Source organism: Oryzias latipes, chromosome 13, assembly GCF_002234675.1.
Source record: "Oryzias latipes chromosome 13, ASM223467v1".
NCBI lineage: Eukaryota > Metazoa > Chordata > Actinopteri > Beloniformes > Adrianichthyidae > Oryzias > Oryzias latipes.
This window is the reverse complement of record NC_019871.2, coordinates 27,127,094-27,145,234: the sequence shown is the minus strand read 5'-3', so window position 1 is coordinate 27,145,234 and position 18,141 is coordinate 27,127,094. Positions and strand designations below refer to the sequence as shown.

At 38.9% G+C, this 18,141-nt stretch overlaps 1 protein-coding gene across 1 annotated transcript; it reads right to left on the bottom strand.

Annotated features, from left to right (window-relative positions):
- Positions 1-88: 88 nt before the first annotated feature.
- On the bottom strand, positions 89-17,152 carry pipox (pipecolic acid and sarcosine oxidase). The gene is made up of 8 exons (XM_004075867.3): positions 17,006-17,152; positions 15,648-15,796; positions 14,931-15,144; positions 11,155-11,337; positions 10,038-10,190; positions 6,408-6,557; positions 4,477-4,552; positions 89-1,396 (listed from the first exon to the last, which is right to left on the bottom strand). Exons 1-8 carry the CDS (start codon positions 17,114-17,116, stop codon positions 1,266-1,268), a joined length of 1,167 nt encoding a protein of 388 aa, XP_004075915.1. The 5' UTR covers positions 17,117-17,152; the 3' UTR covers positions 89-1,265.
- Positions 17,153-18,141: the final 989 nt, after the last annotated feature.

Sequence of the window (18,141 nt, the reverse complement as noted above, 5' to 3'; positions counted from 1 at the left end):
CACAACTAACTGACCGCAAAGCTTTAACAATATTTCTTTTCCTTGGTGAAAATGAGTTCATAAATATTTGGTACTGGAAAATGAACAATACATTATTAAGAGTTTATTTATTTAAAACAAGGGAAAATCCACAACAGAACATTGATCGTTTCATATGTGAAAAGATGTGCCGTGCCAGGTTAGAGTGGAATTTACCAATAAAAGTAAGAATAGAAAATTAAGAACAGGAATAAAAGAAAAGGTAAAAGCAAAAACAAATTAAACCCAAATGAGTTCAATCAGAGGTTAAGAAAATCATTAAACTATTGAGATAAAGTCCAAACACCGTTTGTCACAGAGTTACACATTTTTCAGCAAAACGCAGGAAAATGTCTTTAGATTCATAAAATCCCACTCTCAACCATGTGGGGCAAACACTTTTGCCCCCTGAGCCCCAGGTCTGAGACAAGCTTCACCCGACTTTCCTATTTCCAGCTATTATACCCCCTGGTCTTTACTTTATCCCTGGTCTTTTCTTTACCCCCTGGTCTTTTCTTTACCCCCTGGTCTTTACTTTACCCCCTGGTCTTTACTTTATCCCTGGTCTTTACTTTTTCCCTGGTCTTTACTTTATCCCTGGTCTTTACTTTATCCCTGGTTTTTACTTTATCCCTGGTCTTTACTTTCCCCCTTGTCTTTACTTTATCCCTGGTCTTTACTTTCCCCCTGGTCTTTACTTTATCCCTGGTCTTTACTTTCCCCTTGGTCTTTACTTTATCCCTGGTCTTTACTTTCCCCATGGTCTTTACTTTATCCCTGGTCTTTACTTTCCCCCTGGTCTTTACTTTATCCCTGGTCTTTACTTTCCCCCTGGTCTTTACTTTAGCTCCTGCACCCCCTGGTCTACTTTACCAGCTGGTCTTTTGCCACAGCACCCTCCCCTGGCCCTTGGATCTTTGTTATCACATAGGCATGTAAAAGTGCTTTCTAAGTAGAGTTAAGTTTCATTTAGTTATATTTTTGTATTGTGTAGTTTTTATTGCTAGAGTCATTTTCAGCTTTGAGAGACTGACTGGCCTACATCTTGCCAAAAATGAACTAAGTAAGTCATGTCACAAGAAAAACAATGAACAGAATCAATCTTGGTTCGGCTGGAAAATCCTAAATCATAATATTTTCTTCTTTAATTTTTTTTTACTAATGTTAAAAACACTTATGTCTGATTATTATTTTTACAACCTAGAATCATGCATGAAAAAAGGCTTCTAAGACATACATTTGTCAGTCTATAAAGATGATTTGTTTTTTGCTTGGAAACGTGTAATTCTAAAAGGTGAGAGGTCAAAGGAGGGCACTTCTCCAAGACTAAGGTCACAAAGAATCTGGCCAACAATTGGTCCAAACTTGAAGCCATGACCTAGAGAAAAAAGACATCTTGGTCAGATGGAATGCATTATAAATGTCACATGGATGCAACATGTACTGTCTCTGTAGAATTTATAATTCATGACATCAATCAACCACATAAGTTTCTTTCAAAAGAGTCGTATCTTTATTTTCTTATTCCTCAAGGTGAAATAAGTCTTGTAAACAGAACTTACGGGGCCCTTGCACAGGAGCCCCTAAGTCATGGAACAGTCACTCTTCCCAATCATGAAGTGACTTTGAAAAAGCAGAAAAAGCAATGTCATTTTCTGTCTTTTCTAATACATTCTTTAAAAAATAACTGGATAGAAGAGCTGAGGCAGACTGGCGACCTGTCCAGGGTGTCCCCTGCATTCCCCCACAGTGGCCAGGATAGGCTCCAGCAGCCCCGTGACCCCGAAAAGGACAAAACGGGTTTAGAAGATGAATGAATGAATTGTTTTTTTTAGGACTAAACACTAACCAGATGTCAAGGTTAAAATGAAGCTTAAACATGTTTGGGTTATAATGTCAGACATATTAGTATTACTTAAGTTTAATAATAGTTTAATAACAAAAACATACATTATTGGGGGGGGGGGCAAAAAAATTTCAGTTTACTGTAGTTTTAGTTCAGGGGTCGGGAACCACCTAATAACAGGCTGAGAGCCAGAACTGAGAGCCAATCAGATCTCTAAGTCTCTCAGTTCAATGAACTCCAGAACTTTTAACGCGGCCCAACAGCCACCCAACTCAGTCCGCAACAATATGTTTAAAACTAAATATACAAATGAATGTGTGCATTTGATGTAATTTCAACACTTTTAAAGTGCAATAAGTCTGTGGATTCTTTTTAATAACATTGTTATGCTGTTGCTGATAAATGATGAGTATTTCTCGTGGTAGTTTTGCTGATGGTCTAGTCTGGTTGATACGTGGTGAGTTTCTGCTTCATGCAGACGTTGAGACTTTAAACGTGATCGTAGGTCTGACTGTTCTGTAGATGTGACACAGACTGCTCACATGCAGACGCGGAGCCAAACACACACTCACACGCTGCAGTGAGTGACGGGCAGCGGGTTTTACGTTTTTACAATCCCTGCGCGATTCACCGGCTGCCTGTCCCCACAACACCTCACCCCCCCCCTCTGCTTTCTCCCTCTAACATCCCGTCCCCGCATCTGCGCGCTCTTTCTCAGAGACGGGAGCGCGCAGTTTTAGGCACGGCGATTCACAGGTTTCAGGCTGGTACAAACTATCTGAAAAAATAGATAATTGTAAACTTATAGTTTTCTCTCCAAGCACCGCTACTACTGCGCGCATCTGGCTTCGCCCAGCGCCCGAGAAGGACTGGACTAATGAAGAAAAAAAAGTATAATTAAAGATTTGTCTGCGAGCCACATGTGACCATCAAAAGAGCCATATATGGCTCGCGAGCCATAGGTTCCCGACCCCTGGTTTAGTTCAATGTGTCTGTCGTCCACCTTAATCCCGTTACTTTTATTTTGCATTGAACTTGACTCCAAAGTCCTGATATTGAATTTGTCAACCAATACAGACATTATATGAATGCAGATGCTTGAGTGTTTATAGCCACCACGATCATGTCTATTTATAATTCTCCTTTGTCGAGCGATAAGTAGAGACGGCTCCTGTTGTAGCTGGGGATTTTTGGTTTGGTGCAGAGGGTGCACCTATTTTTGTCAACTCTTTGCTTTTGATCGTTTGCATCTTATGTGTCAATGATGAAGTGCAATAAACCAAATGCAGCCAGTGGACTTTTTCGTCATAGTTTTTGCAAGGACCTGCTGGCCGCAGCCTCTCTACTTTCATCAGGAAGATCTGAAAACTGTCAGAACAAACTGTTTCAGATTTGCATTTGTTGCGCTTTGTACAGTATCACAGGGGGTCAAATCTAATTAACCTAAAGTGAATGAAAAACCAGATTCAACATTTGAAAAAAATATCTGTATTAAGAACATTTGAAAAAAGTTTTAAACTTGAAAGAACTATTTTAAACTTAAAAGAACCATTGAAAATGTGTGGGGGGGGGGAATTGTTAATTAGAAAGTTGATTATAAAAAAAAAAAAGTATACCGTGCTGGTAGCCCAGTGGCTCAAAGCCCCACCTTGACGTGAAATTAGACTCAGCAGCAAATACCTGTAGAGTCTGAATTGAAATTGTAAATTGAGGACTGAAAGCGAAGAAGCCAAGAAACAAAAACTAAAAATTTAGTTGAAAATACCAAACAGCAGCTGTTACAAATAGCCATTATTTTTCACATGGTGACAATTTTAGGTTTAAAGTTTGTTTTTTTCAACTCAAGTTTCAAACTTACTTTTTTTAAATGTTTTAATGATTTTTTTTTTTAAGATTAAAATATATTCATTTTAAATTTGCAATTTTACTTTTTCAAATTTGCAGTAATTCCTTCAAGTTTACAGTATGTGCTTCAGAGTTGAAAGCTGCCTTCAATTATTTAATAGATGTTTTTCTGTTTTTCATTTACTTTAAGCCGGTCCTTCCAAAATGAGAGCAATTGGCCAAAGTTGCAATAAAATCAAGTCTTGAGTAGAAATATAAAAAACACAAAGAAAAAAGTATTTTATGAACTTTTATGTTTTTAATTACTCAGTGAGAAATCCTGACCTGTTTAGATATTGGGCAAGGGTAATTGTTTTTTCAGACCAGTTTAGTACATTTGAATAATTGCCTGTGGTGGATATTTTTTTTTCTTTTTCCTGAGGTGGATATTTTGTGGTTAAAAAATGAATTGTGGCCAGAGTTGAACATTTTGTGCTCAGTTTTGAACAGCTTTCTGAACTCTGCTACAAAAACAAATGTTTGAAATGAGGTTTCATGTTTTTGTACAGGAACTGTTCCACTTAAGATGATGTCCACCTCTAAAAAGTAGAGTTATTGCATACTGAACTCATAGAGATAAACAAAATGACACTCTTACAACCCCTTTTTGTAGTAGTTTTTTCTGTGTTATAATTATTCATAGGACCAACCCACTAGCGGCAAACACACACCGTTCAAATTTACCTTCCTTCCTTTCCGCTGATGTTTTGTGCAGTTTACTAGTTTACCTGAGAATCCTGCTCCGATGACAATATTGCGATAAGCAGGATGATAGTCCAGCACAAAATGGTTGTCAGGAGTAACCTGCAATTACAACAAAAATTCGATGTAAACACATAATATGCATTTATGAGATTTGTTTTAGAGCTGTTTAGATTTTAGAGCTGAGCAAAAATAACATTTATGTACAGTAGGTACGGAAAGTACACAGACCACTTACAACAAATTTTCACTCCTTGTGTCAATGCAGCCATTTGTCAAAATCAGGACTGATCATTTCATTTCTCATTAATGTACACTGAGAAAAAAACAGGTGTAGAAATATCTGCAAATTTACAAGAAAAGAAACAAAAAGAACAAAACATTTTTTAAGCTAAACGGCCATTATTCTTCTTGGGAAGGATGCAACTAGTTTGTCACTCCTGGATTTGAAGATCCTCTGCCATTCTAGCTTGTAGAACCTCTTCAGCTCCGTCAGATTACAGCACATTCCACATTATTCTGCAAATGATATTTTTCTCTGCTTTTTCTAAATACTCAATGCAAATGTCAGTCAGATATGGTAGGTTTATCTTATTACAACGTAAAACTGACCAACTGCATCTAAACACACACGTGATGTCATCAAAAACTGATGAGTCCATCATTCCAGTCCAATGTTTTGACCATCCAGTGTGCTAGAATGTTCTAAAAATGTTCCCTTTGGATTCTTTGGATGTGGAAAAACAACAGTGGGCTGAACTTTAGGAAACTAAAATGTGAATGGATTTGACATTCATTCTAGTTTACTTGTTTGTTTGGAATTTACAGTTAATTATCTTGAGGAAATCTGGAAACCTGCACCTGCACTGTTCAGTACTCAGGTATTTCTCTCTGAGTCACACTGGCTGACGTTTTTGCTATAAATTTCCCGGATCCATCTTAGGTCAAAGAATCTGATCGTTTAAAATGAATTAATATCGACTATAAATCGTATCGGCCACCACAGTTTATGATATGACTGGAATCATTGTTAAAACAGATTGTTTCACATTTAAAAATGTTTAAGTTCATGTTAGACCACATTCAATGTTTCTCCTTTCCGCCTGTTTGTTATTATTGTTTGAAATTCTCTACTGTTAAGCATCATTCAGTTCTTTTTTATCATCTAAGTTGGAGCTTTGAGCTTTTTCTTTGTCCTTTCAAGTGCTTTTAATACCTCAGCAAAGTTCAACTTCTTTGCGTATTTTAACATTAAGCAAATTGCTCAATTATTTGTTTTAGCAATGAGCTTCCATATCTTTAGCAACCACAATCAACTTAGAGGACAGGCGTCAAACTCCAGGCCACAGGAAGCCACTGTCCTTCATGTTTTCCAATTAACCTGCCAGTGAGGCTTCTCAACGACAAAACACACCTGATCCAGGTAATCAGCAGAGGATAAGGATCGTTTTTTGGAAAACCAGCAGCATGTCATCTAGACCAGGACTCTGTATTATGTTTAGCAGTGCAAATTCTTTTAATTCTGTGTGTTGGGCTGATGAAGTTCTGCTAAAACTGGGTGGACAGGTGGATTTTAAGCCCAGACAAATGAGTTTGATTTGACCTGGGCTTGAGTTTACGTTTTGTGCCTTCTAACATGACTACAGCAGGCCTGAAAGGTCCAAAGACTTCAAATAAGTTGCAACATCACTAATGTAAAATAAAATGTACAAGTCTTGAAGTGTGACAGCAGTAGCAAACAGAATATTTTTATCCTTTAGTAAAAGCCTAAGCACCATTTATGCCAGGAGCACGGACAAATCGTAAATTAGTTTTCAGGTAGTAAATGTTATCAATCATTCGACCTAATAAATGCAGGGCTTTGAAAGTATGAAAATACATCTTTTTCACTTTTGATTTCATGTGCATGCATGGTAAGAATTTCTTTAAATCCAAACCTTTTTTATTGCCTGCTTACCGTGTACAAGCAGCTTTCCACAACAGCCGGCTCAGGGACGAGACCAGGGAAGCGGCGGCTGACAAAACGCTGCAAGGTTTCGATGTCAGACCTGTCTTTTTGTTGGTCTCTTTGGTCCGGATCAGCAGGGCTGCCTGCATGGAGGCATATCTGTGTGTAGATGGAAATACTCATTAATCTAACCGAGGTCTGAAACAAAATAAAAAAGGAACAAATAATGCACATGAACACACTATTCTTTTTTTTGTTTTGATTTTTTTCCTGCAAATTAGACTCTCAGTTTTTTGATGTTATTGTGAGCTTTGAATGTGATTTTTATTCAACCATAATTTAACAAAGCAAAACAAATTCGCAATATGCTCATAGTACAACAGACCTCTGGAGAAAAAAAGTCGAAGGAAAAAAGGGGTTTGAAAGGAAAGCAAGATTCCAATTTAAACACATAAAAGAACACAATCACAGAAAAACACATCAGTGAAAAATATACACACAAAAAAACAACAAAGGAAAGATATAGAATGACAGCAGCATTTTTCTGGAAAATGATTGGTAGAAAGTGCTTTCAAACCTGCCTGAGAGCTGGAAGTGTCTAAATGGTGTTTCATACAAAGCCATAGTCACATGCAGGCAGTCGGGTGAGTTGACCCGCAGGAGTGGTGCAGATTTTTAGATTATTCAGGTCTGTGAAGAGTCGTACAGAGGAGCGGCTGCATCTTAAGGGAGGCGCAGGTGTGTCCTGCAGTTCCCCTTAGGCTCGAAAGGCCAACTCAAGGAACGTCAGTGTGTATCATGAGGTATCAGAAGGCAACACTGTCACTCGGAACTTTGCATACTGTCATTCATGATTTATGATGTTTTCTTTCTATTTAATCAGTTTGAAATAAAGACATAGAGTAAAAGACTAAGAAAATGTGGGGGATGCTGTCATACGGTGTCCTTATACCACAGTCTAAACTGATCCTGCTCATATGCTGTATGCACAGCAAGGGCATGTGATATGTAGGATGCCCACAGAAACTACGCTGTGTCTAATCTCCTTAGATCTAACAATAAGTTGGCACTGCAAGCAGCCCACACTTCTCACATGAACACAGCAGTGTGCAGGATTAGAGGGAATGGAAAATCCATTCGACACGCCTGCATCTCACATGCAGTACTTCACTCTTCCTTCGCTACGACTTGTCACCCACAGCATGCCCGTAGCAAAAACGTGCATGAACAAATTTGTTCATTGAGTGGTCTACGACCTTGATATTTTGTGTGGGTCGACTGCGTGCCCGTGTACAGATTTACCCGTTTTTCGCCCACAGACAGCTCAGATCCGCCCATAAAGGCAGTTGTGACAGACCTAAGAGTGGTCTACGTCTACGAAAAGATTGAACAAACATTTGGCTTGCCCATCAGGGTGATGAGGAGCTGACGATGAGTCAGATGTTGGGGTTTTTGAGGAAAATCTTTAAAACTCCTTTCAGTATATTGGCTTCCATTGTCACTCACCAATTCCTGAGGCAGGTCAGTGCCAGCGAACGGTGTCTGAATGACTGTAATGATGTCTGCAGCAACAAGGAACAAGCGGTCTATTATGAGTAGCCTAGCAAAGTATGAATGGATGTGTTGCCATGAGATAGCAGACCACTTTACTTCATCACTCTTCAGTGTCTCTACCAATGGGAGGCGACTGAACATAACTTCTAGCAACTTCACGCTTACACGAAGCTTTGGTGGTATGACCGCTCAGCTGCACCACATCCCACCGCCATAACAAACAGTGCGTATAAATGAGGTTCAATGACCATCCACATCCTTGGTCTAGCCGTAAAGGCTAAATATTGGACTTTACTTATTGTTGCACTCATGACCGGCAGTGTCTCTACTTGTGTAATGTGAAACAGAGCTGCGTGATCAGCTGTTTCCTCTGTTATATAAGGTTGTACGCAGCCCTATAATCCATCTTCATTTGTTCACAAAGGATTCAAGCCTATTTTTCCAGTTTGCAAAGAGTATGTTGCCAGTGATGAGGGTAAGGTGTCTGTCATATGAATACTGATTAAAATTTTCACTATCAATACAAAGCTTTTCTGTATTAATTGCTCAGCCGCAATTAAATACAGGAAAACCTATGTGTTCAGATAGAAAGGGAGAATGACTAGCACATTGGGAGCAGAGTTCACAGTGTAATTTCCAGATGAGAGGCATGGAAAGACTTCCCATCTCAGTCTAGGGCAAGGCTCTGCAGCCTGAGGCTCCAGAGCCTTGCCCATGCCACTCTTTTATTCTGCTGTTGTGGCTCTTTGGTTTTGAAGACAAATGCTAACAAATTGAATAAGTAACAGGTTTGCAGTATTGGTTCATCTGTTTTCAGTTTATAAAGTAGTCATTTAACCTGTCAGACAGCTGAACAAAAATGATGTTAAAGGGTTAATCTACTGTGGGAGGGTTTTAGAATTATATTAGCATGATCTTATTGCAGTTACATTTATAGACTGACAAATATAATTGGATTCTACACCGGTCATGTTTATAATCAACAGTAGGAAAAAAAGGATGAAGGAACACCAAAGTCATGACAGAATATTCCATGTTTGACTTGATTTCCTTGTATTGTTTATTCAAGTAAATCTGCTGCAGCAGGAGGATCTTATTTGACCCAGGGTTTATTTTATTTCTAAAGGAACTTGGATCTGCTGATGTTAAAAGTAAAAAGTTACAATTTTTATATATAGAAAAGCACAATGCCAGTATAATTCAACTGCAGAAAATATATACAAGCTGTATTTAATAAATGAATGGATCAATAGCCGCTAAAACATGAAAAAAGGGAATTTTCTAAGCGTAGAGTGGGACTTTCCAGCTATCTGCCGTTTCTTGTCAATAAGAAACCGGCCAGAGCGTCTTTTTATCATAAAGATTGCAGACCTGTGGTCTAGTGGAACAACCACAAGGGGGCCATAACACATGAGGAATAGACCCCAAAAGAACAAGGAAGACATTTCATTGAAAAATAAGAAGGGAACTCTGTTCTGCAAGAGAGAACTGTGCTGGTTCAAACACAAAGAGGCCAAAATAATAAAGAGATTAAAACCTTGACCAAACATAAAATATACAGGGATGCAATTTTGTCATTATTCATGCTTGTTCTGCGTGTTCTGCTTTCTGATTAGCTATAGAACTTGTCAATCAATCTTCAATGGCAATCAGATCTTCGTTTTCATTTTACAATACAGGACTTATTTTTCTATGAAGGTTTGAACCTTGAGAGTTTAATCAAGAGACAAAAGTGGGAAAATGTTCATGTCTGTCTGCGAAAAGTGAATAAAGTGTGTAGTGAGGAGTTTTAGAGGCTTAAAACATTCCTCCCCCATGAGCGCATATATACCAGCTCTTTTACCAGCTAATTCAGAATTAACAAAGAGGTGAAACGTCTTCTAACTTTAAAAACTACGTCCAGATGACAGCTCCTAAACCTAATACTATGGCTTAAAACATTTTTAATTCTGTTTGCAGATTTTACTTTTTTTTTAGAAAGTAACCCCTGCGATAAATGAGGGACCACTGTCCCTTGACCCATATTGGTGGTTTCTTGCAAGGCTATTAGACAAATAGATTGGATAGTCTTTTTCGTAGTCGTACCTTCACCATCCCAGGATACTCATTAGCTGGCAGGCCGTAGATGTGCTCTTTGGACTTCTCACCTTCAATTTGTAGAAAGCAAGGAAATTTCTGTTTTACATCATATGAGCCATCAACCTTCTCCCTCCAGTAGCATACGTTGATCTTCATCACCTGAAACCATTAAATCATTATGATCATTCAAACCAGAACATCTGTTGAGTATTTCTGACTTTATCACCTCCATTGATTATGCAATTTCTGTCATTTTCTTGTTTCCTAAAAATATTTTTAATGGTCTTTTTGTCATCAGCCTCTGAGGTTAACATTTGTAATCAATACAGTGCTTCATGTGACGACCCCGTGACCAACACAATGCTGGGGTTGTACCAGGAAGGGCATCCGAAAATAAAACCAAAGCCAAATCAACTCCGAAAATCAGGAAGAGATTTTTTATACTAGATCGGTTTTGGCTTAGGTTACCACAACTGACACTGGGGCTGATGACCTACAATGTGTCTGTAGAAACTGGATGCAGAAAAAGAAAAATGTAGAAAGACATCTTTGTAAGAAAAGACCAAAAAAAATGAGGAGACTAAGAGTATAACCTTTGAATGTAGAGATAAAAGAATAATGATGGATCTTCTGGGAATTCCGGAAACCAGAAAGAACCTACAGATTTGGAGCAGGGTTCGAACTGCTCTTTCAAGGAACAAAGTAGGTATAGAGAGTGGGATTGGTTGATTAGTCTGAAGCTGGAGGTTGAAAAGACGTATTGAACTGTCACGAGTGTGACAGTGAATGATGTCAGTGGTTCCTCCCACAGCAGGAGGAGGAATTCTGAGAAGAAGAGAGTTGTGATTGGTACTGACTTCTACAGACGTGTAGACTCGGGGAAAAAGAGATGACAAATTATTGGCAAGTATGAATTAAACATAAATAGATGGAGTTATGAGGAAATAACCCTAGATGAATTATAAATGCTTTGAAGAATATGAAGGTGGTTGGTGTGAGTGAGGGAGAGTTACATTAAGGTGGATGATTCGCTGTGGAAGAGGTTTATTATTTTAAAATGTCTTAGAGAAACAGACAGAACTTGGCCTATACATCAATGTTTTTTCCTACGAAGTTTGATTACCTCAAGTGGCAGCTCTATTCCAGTCTTCACAAGCAGTCTATTAGTCCAGGGTCCGGCTGTTATGACCAGTCTTTTGGTTCTATAAACACCAGTAGAGGTTAAAATTGTGACAAGTGAGCCAGGCTTAATGTCTGTCACTTTTTCATTGTCTCTAATGACTCCACCTAACTTCTGAAACTGCCCCTGAAAAAAAGAATAAAAAAATAAGTAAAACATATGTTATAAGCGGAAAGTTGTGAAATCCTTTTGTTCCTTTTCAGTCTAAATTAAGCTTTGTAAGGAAGCAAAGTTCATGGATAATTCCACAAAGCTTGCAGCAACCACGGAAGGGAACAGCTGGAAGACAAAGAAGGAGGCTTGGTTTGTCGATCTGACATGGTTACTTAGATTTAGCTCTTGTCTGGGGGCTGCAAAGGAGGCTGCAATTTTCTGAAATCTTTATTTACTTACAAAGCTTCCTTCATTTCTCACTCAAACCATCCATTTTTTGCCTAAGATCCAGACCTCTCCGTCGTCAAAGGAATAGTTTGTGGCCTTCAGGTTGAGGTTTATACCAGACTCTGGTCTAACCCCTGTGGACCAGAGTCTGAAAAGCACAAAGGACACTATTGGAGGATCAGAATGCAGACATTTTGAACAAAGAAGACAGATGGCTTGAGAGATTGAAATAAAGGAATCAATCAATCGCTGGACTCAAACATAATCTGTTTCTAATTCGCAATGTCAATCTCATCAGTCAAACCATTTTGCATGTACCATTGTTATATGTGTCGCAGGAACTCGTGTTTCAGAGGAACTAGTGTGTAGGAGGAACTAGTGTTTCTCTTAGGAGTAGAGCTACAAAGAAAAGTGTCAACTGGCTCCTCTGTCTGGATGTGGAGGAGAAGCGATTCTACTCCGAGTTCCTCCTCCTATCTCTAAGGAAGCTCCTTTCAGACGCTTGCATTCGGGACTTCGTTCTTTCGGTCGTGACCCATGACCATAGGTGAGTATTGGAATCAAGATCGAGCTTTGCTTTTTGGCTCAGCTCTCTCTTAACCACAACGGACTGACACAGTGACCACATAACAGCAGACGCCTATCGTTACAATCGTGAACAAGATCCCAAGATATTAAAACTCCTCCATCTGGGGCAGGGACACTCCACCCACCAAGAGATGGCTAACTACCTTTCTCCGGTCGAGAACCATGGCCTCAGATTTAGCGGTGCTGACTCTCATCCCAACCAGATGACACTCTGCCATAAACCGCCCCAACAACTCAGTGAACTCAATGGAGTAAAGCCATATGACAGCTAGAACCCTTGCCTCCTTACCAACCTTAGTTCAGACTGAAAAAAGCTTCTAGGATAAAAAACATCAACAAAATGTGTCAGTTGATATGACTAAGATCTCCAATTTGGCTTTCAAGTGCAATTTTAAGTTATCAGAAGTGTTTGATAAGAATGTGAAAAACTTTGGAACATTTTTCTTTTAAGGTATGAAAAGTTGTTTTTTTATATATACAGCCGGAAAAATAAATATTTGATATCTCAGTAATTTTCTCAGTAGTGGGATTTCTCTAATGTGATTTCCACCAAATGTTGCCATTAGGCCTAAAATTAAAACAGTACAAAGAAATTAGAACATTTAAGTTCAGAAGTTGAGCCAAAATAAATACAGTAAAATGACACAGGGAGTGATGGGGGGACTGTTCTCTGGCTGGGCTAGGGGCTTGTGCTTGTGCTGGTGTTTGGAGCTCTTTTGGTAAGGATCTACATGTGACAGCTGTTACCAATTAATGCTTACTGCAAGATCCTCCCCCTTTCTATGTTTCCTTAATCACTCTCCAACTTCTTTATTCCTTTGTCAGGAAATGCACCTTCCCTCACCTGCAGGCAGCCCTTCAAGGTAAATTGGTTGATCCGTCTCAGCCTCTAAAGCAGTTTTCCCCAACATTTACCGCGGCCCAGCAGAAAGGGGTGGGGATTGCCGGGGATGCTTAATTTTGGTCTGATTAAAAAAAAAAAACTCTGATCTTCACAAAAGATCATTTTAAAAAAATAATAATAATAATAACAAATAACACCAGTGGAACATCAATCTCTAGTAGCATTTTATGCCAATGAATGTTGTGAGTACTGTGTAAACAGGCTCCATGTGGGAAATCACCTGTTGCAATAAATCCATATTTTGAGCAGGACTCCTGGTGGCCTACTGTTAATTTTTTTTTGGTCTTGAAGTCGTGGCCGTTTCTTCCATCTGTTCTTCTGCCCCTGCACTAATCCCTGCACTAATAAAGATTGTCGAAATTTAAAAGGAAAAAACTAATAAAACAGTCGTAATTAATTATTTCTTCTGCGGCCCGGTGCCAATTGATCCACAGACCGGTGGTTGGAGACCACTGCTTTAAAGCAAGCATTGCCAGGCTGATCAGTGCCAGAAAGTCTCCAAAATTGACTCTCTGGCCAGTGTGGGGATCCTCTGACTTGTAGGACTCAAGCATTGCTGTCATTTGGATCACCTGTTCTATTTTGTTTTCTCAGTGGTGAGACTGTGCCTACTTGGTTATCTTCATTTGGCTTTGGGGTATGAGCTGTTTGGATTTTCTTTATTTATGATCAAGTTTCAATTGGATGGCCTGGCTGTGCCTCCCTCTCTCCATCTTCTCCTCTTTTGGATGTTTATAATGCACATTCCTGGATCCACAAGATTCCCTCTAATAACAGAATGTACCTGACACCTCCTTTTGGACTAGGAGCAACTGTGTCAAACACCACAAAGAATCTTCCTTTCCGACCAATGAAGATTTCTGCTTCTTTAGTTTTGGGGAGTGTGAATCTCTACCCTTGTCCCCCATCGTTGTGCCCCTCCCACTCTTACTGTTTTTTCTGTCTTCTCTCCAGTCCAAAACGGAATACACACAAATATAGGAACACTGGTAATAAAGTTCAGCCCCTAATACAAAAGGAGTGTATACACATATACACCCTGTGTGTAAGAAGATTTGTTTCTGTCCAACACAACAGGCCTTCAGCTCCGGTCTGTTTGCTCAGCTGCTGGACAGGACAAGTACAATTAAAAATGCAGATTTCCTGCCTTTCTTTTACATTTTACACTCTTCATCTATGTGTGTTCAACACTTATCATTTTTCCTTATTTATTATGACTCAACTTGTATGCTTAAATGTCTGATTTCTTTGTATGAGCTCGTTCTTTTGGCTTGATTGATTTGAGTTTGGACAGCTGGAGGCAAAGTCATTTCATTTGGATTTCCTTTTTGGTGGTTTGGTTAATAGCTATTCTTGCAAATTAAAGGGCAGAAATGCTGTATTTAACCCAAACAAGAGTCCAAGAAGTTGCTCAAAATACTCTTGTGTTTCTGTTTCTTTGCTAAGTTTAACCATAAAACCCTGATTTTCCTTCCAACAGTTGCTGGCAGGAAATGGTGTGAGAGTTTTTCAACCTTCCCATGTGCAGCTCTTACCCTTCTGTTTCTGAACAACCTTTTGAAATACTATAGGTTTATATAACGCAAGTACAAAAAAGATCAGATCTTTATAACCAAGTTAGATGGTTAAGTTGAGGCAAATTGCCAACTCTTATTGGTTTATGATAGAAGGTATGTAACACGCCAGATAAAAAGCTTTTGTTCAAACCTGTTATGAAACTAAACTTTATTACTAGATTTTTGTCTGTTTTGCTATTAAACTGCAGTAATATTGTTTAATAATGTAGTAATATGTCATTGTGTTTAAAATGTGACGATAGTAGTAAGACATGTTGGAGGAGCTGTACCTGTACAGCTTTGAGTGTGCGGTCAGCATACAGCACTCCAGCAGTTAGTTCCACAAACGCTGCATGACCTTCAGCCAGGCTGACGTTTGGAATGTGCAGACCAAAGTTTTCCCGCGTCAGTTGCACCATTGGAACATTGTTCTTCAGCATTGTATTCTTACACAGTTGGTAACTCTCATTCTTCTCTGGTCCCATTACCAGGAGTCCTGTTTGTCTGAAAGGATATAATGGATACAAATGTGAAATTTTAGAAACGAATAGAAATGGTTACCAAGAAAAATCGCCATCCCTCTTAACCTTTTAATTAGTATGTGTACATAAAAAAAATCTATTGTATATTTGCAGTCAGTGAGATGCTACACTAACACACAGAGGCATGTGGATAATGAAACATGTGAACTTTATTGCAGTGGCTTTCATTCTTCTTTCTTTCCAGTTCCCAGTCTGCAGAAAACCAGACTAATTCCTAAATCACCATATCTCACATCTCACGTCCGATAAATTAAATAGCTTTTACATTCTGTCCTCCTGTGTACCCTAATGTTTTTATTCAAGTGTGTGAGGGAAAAAAATGAGTAGCTCATAGTAATTGGTCTCCAAAGAAGAACACATTTTCTCAAGCCCTCCCTGACAGAATGACTATTGGACCAGTTAGCATTTATAGTCTTAAGCAAACATGGCTATGGAGAACCTAAACAAAGTGACAAATGTTATCACCTGTACAACTTGACACCTGCCTCCTTCTCCATTTGACTCCACAGCTTGTAGCATTCCTCCATCATCCTAATGTAGAAGTCCTCCTCATAGGCTTTGCGGATAATACGAGTTTGGCCATGGGAGCTGCCTCTGGTATGGGGAAGAACAAACTACAAAAAAATGACCAACGAGTTTGACTCAGAAATATGCACCCATGTTAAGTCAGAGTCAAACTGTTGGTTATGTTTAAAGAGGAAGTCATAATGGTCCCACGGAAATAACAGACTACATTTCTTATGATCTCAATTCACTGTACAATGTTTAGACTGAAGATCCACAAATGAAAACCAGACATTGTTTTGGTTTTCAAAAGAATTTTCTTTTTTAAATGGTTAAAAAAATGCCCCCCAATTGAGAAAAATTGCACAACTTTCAGAAGCAATCGTTGCATTAAAGCAATTTTTGTACTTGTCAAAACAAATGACCGTGCTAACCATGTTTACACTCTCTCCCTTGTGTGAGAGACTATAAACAAAAGGATCATGGGAAATGAGCAGAGGCTTACTTCCGTTCCATTTTTCAAGCACTACTAGCAATAGGTTGGGGGCTCACAGCCTCTCACAATCCCAACCAAACATTAGTGGTGCAACAAAAACGGCAAGCAATATTGCAATACAACAAAGAAAAGAAACATTGCAAAAAATTTCACTTCCACAATCAATCCTTCCAGCAACATTGGAGCTATCCAGCCGTACAGTTTTGAGCCAGATGTCAATCAACTTACTTTTTCTAAATCCAAATGGTATTTTTCCCGATCCATTCATCTCATATGGAAACAATTATTAATGGTATAGGTTGATTCGAATCAGCCTCAGATCCATCTGATTGGATCGTAGAAATGAAATGGATTCATTAATTGATAAATTATTAGTTACAGTTAAGTGAATTTCCTAGCTGGACCTATCTTGAGTAGCTTTTCTGGCTTTGCTCAGCCAGTAAAAATCTGGTTGTGAGTGATTTATTACAGCTAATATCGTTTTCTGAAATAAAAATACTTATCTATACAATTGTACTTAAATGGCATTGATGAGAGCTTCTGTTTTTTATCTTTTTATATTCTCTCATGTAACATGCAGAAACGTAAAACTTTGTGCAGTAAATACAAGTATTGTTGGCTATACCTTAAAATGTATTTAGGAAAAAAAAAGACATTATAGATGAGACATAAGAAATGAAAATGAAAATAGAATGGTTGTGGGCTACAAATAGGTAGACCATAACGGTAACCACAGTAGAAAAGAATTGCAAACATACTATGAAGTCTCTCTGCAGGTGTGTGCGTGCGTGTGTGAGTCAGTGTAATGTTGTGGTTGACACACCTGTTCCAGCAGAAGAGTTTTCTTGTTCCTTCTTGCCAGCTGGTATGCTGTGAAGGAGCCCTGCACACCAGCTCCAATAACCACACAGTCAAACTCCCTGTTACTAGTCATCTCTGCTCAGTTCAGTGGCTGTCCACGACTGCTACCTGTAGGTCACAGGTTTTGTAGAAGCTCTTATAGCTCCGCCCATTTTTGCCCTGATAATGTCTTGTCAGGTAACCCTGATAAGGTTAGTTTATTTTATCCTCAGTAGTGTCTGACAGGCGTCCATGAAAAGTCTCACACTGGAACTGAAATTTATAATGCACCTTATTTGTAATATTTAAGTAAAATTTCAGTAAGGATTTATGACATATCTATGTTTGCAGAAGGCAAAGTTAAACCCATAAGAGGGTGTCAGTCCAAAAGAAGACCTAAATGTTTGGTTTTTCCTTTGGTCTTTGGCCATTATGTGTTCCTTCTTATATCTCATTTAAAAATGTCAAATCTACTGAAACCTAAATCTGACTTTAATGTTCTTTAAGAAGACCAAAACTCCACAACTGCACGTTGCCCCTATATTGTTTATTAACATGACAAAAACATTTTATTACATAAATTACATCACCAAAGCATGACAAATGTAGAATGAGGCTTCTATTGATTGCGTTTACAGCTACAGCATGTAGTTCCAGCACACAATTCAATTCAATTCAATTCACATTTATTTGTATAGCCCAAAATCACAACAACAGTCGTCTCGATGGGCTTCGAAGTAAAACATGAACTTAAAAGGATCACGAATACAAAGAGTTCAATAGGAAAATACTAAAATGAACTAACAAACTGACTATGCTATACTGGCATCCCTGCCCTTAGACCCCCCTTCGCGGTAAGGAAAAACTCCTAAAAAAACGGATTCCGGAAAAACGAAGAAACCTCAGGGGTGCGCACATGAAGGAGGGATCCTCCCCCAGGACGGACAGGCGATTTACCAGAACTCTTAGAGAAGAATTAACTTATTTAAGTCTACAACTACATATTTAAAGTCCAGCAGACGAGCTTCATCTAGCCGTGGTTGTGGGGACAGTCAAAGGCGCGAGTCGAGCCGGAGACAGGAACCACAGCCAGGTGTAGGAGCAGGAGCAGAGACGAGG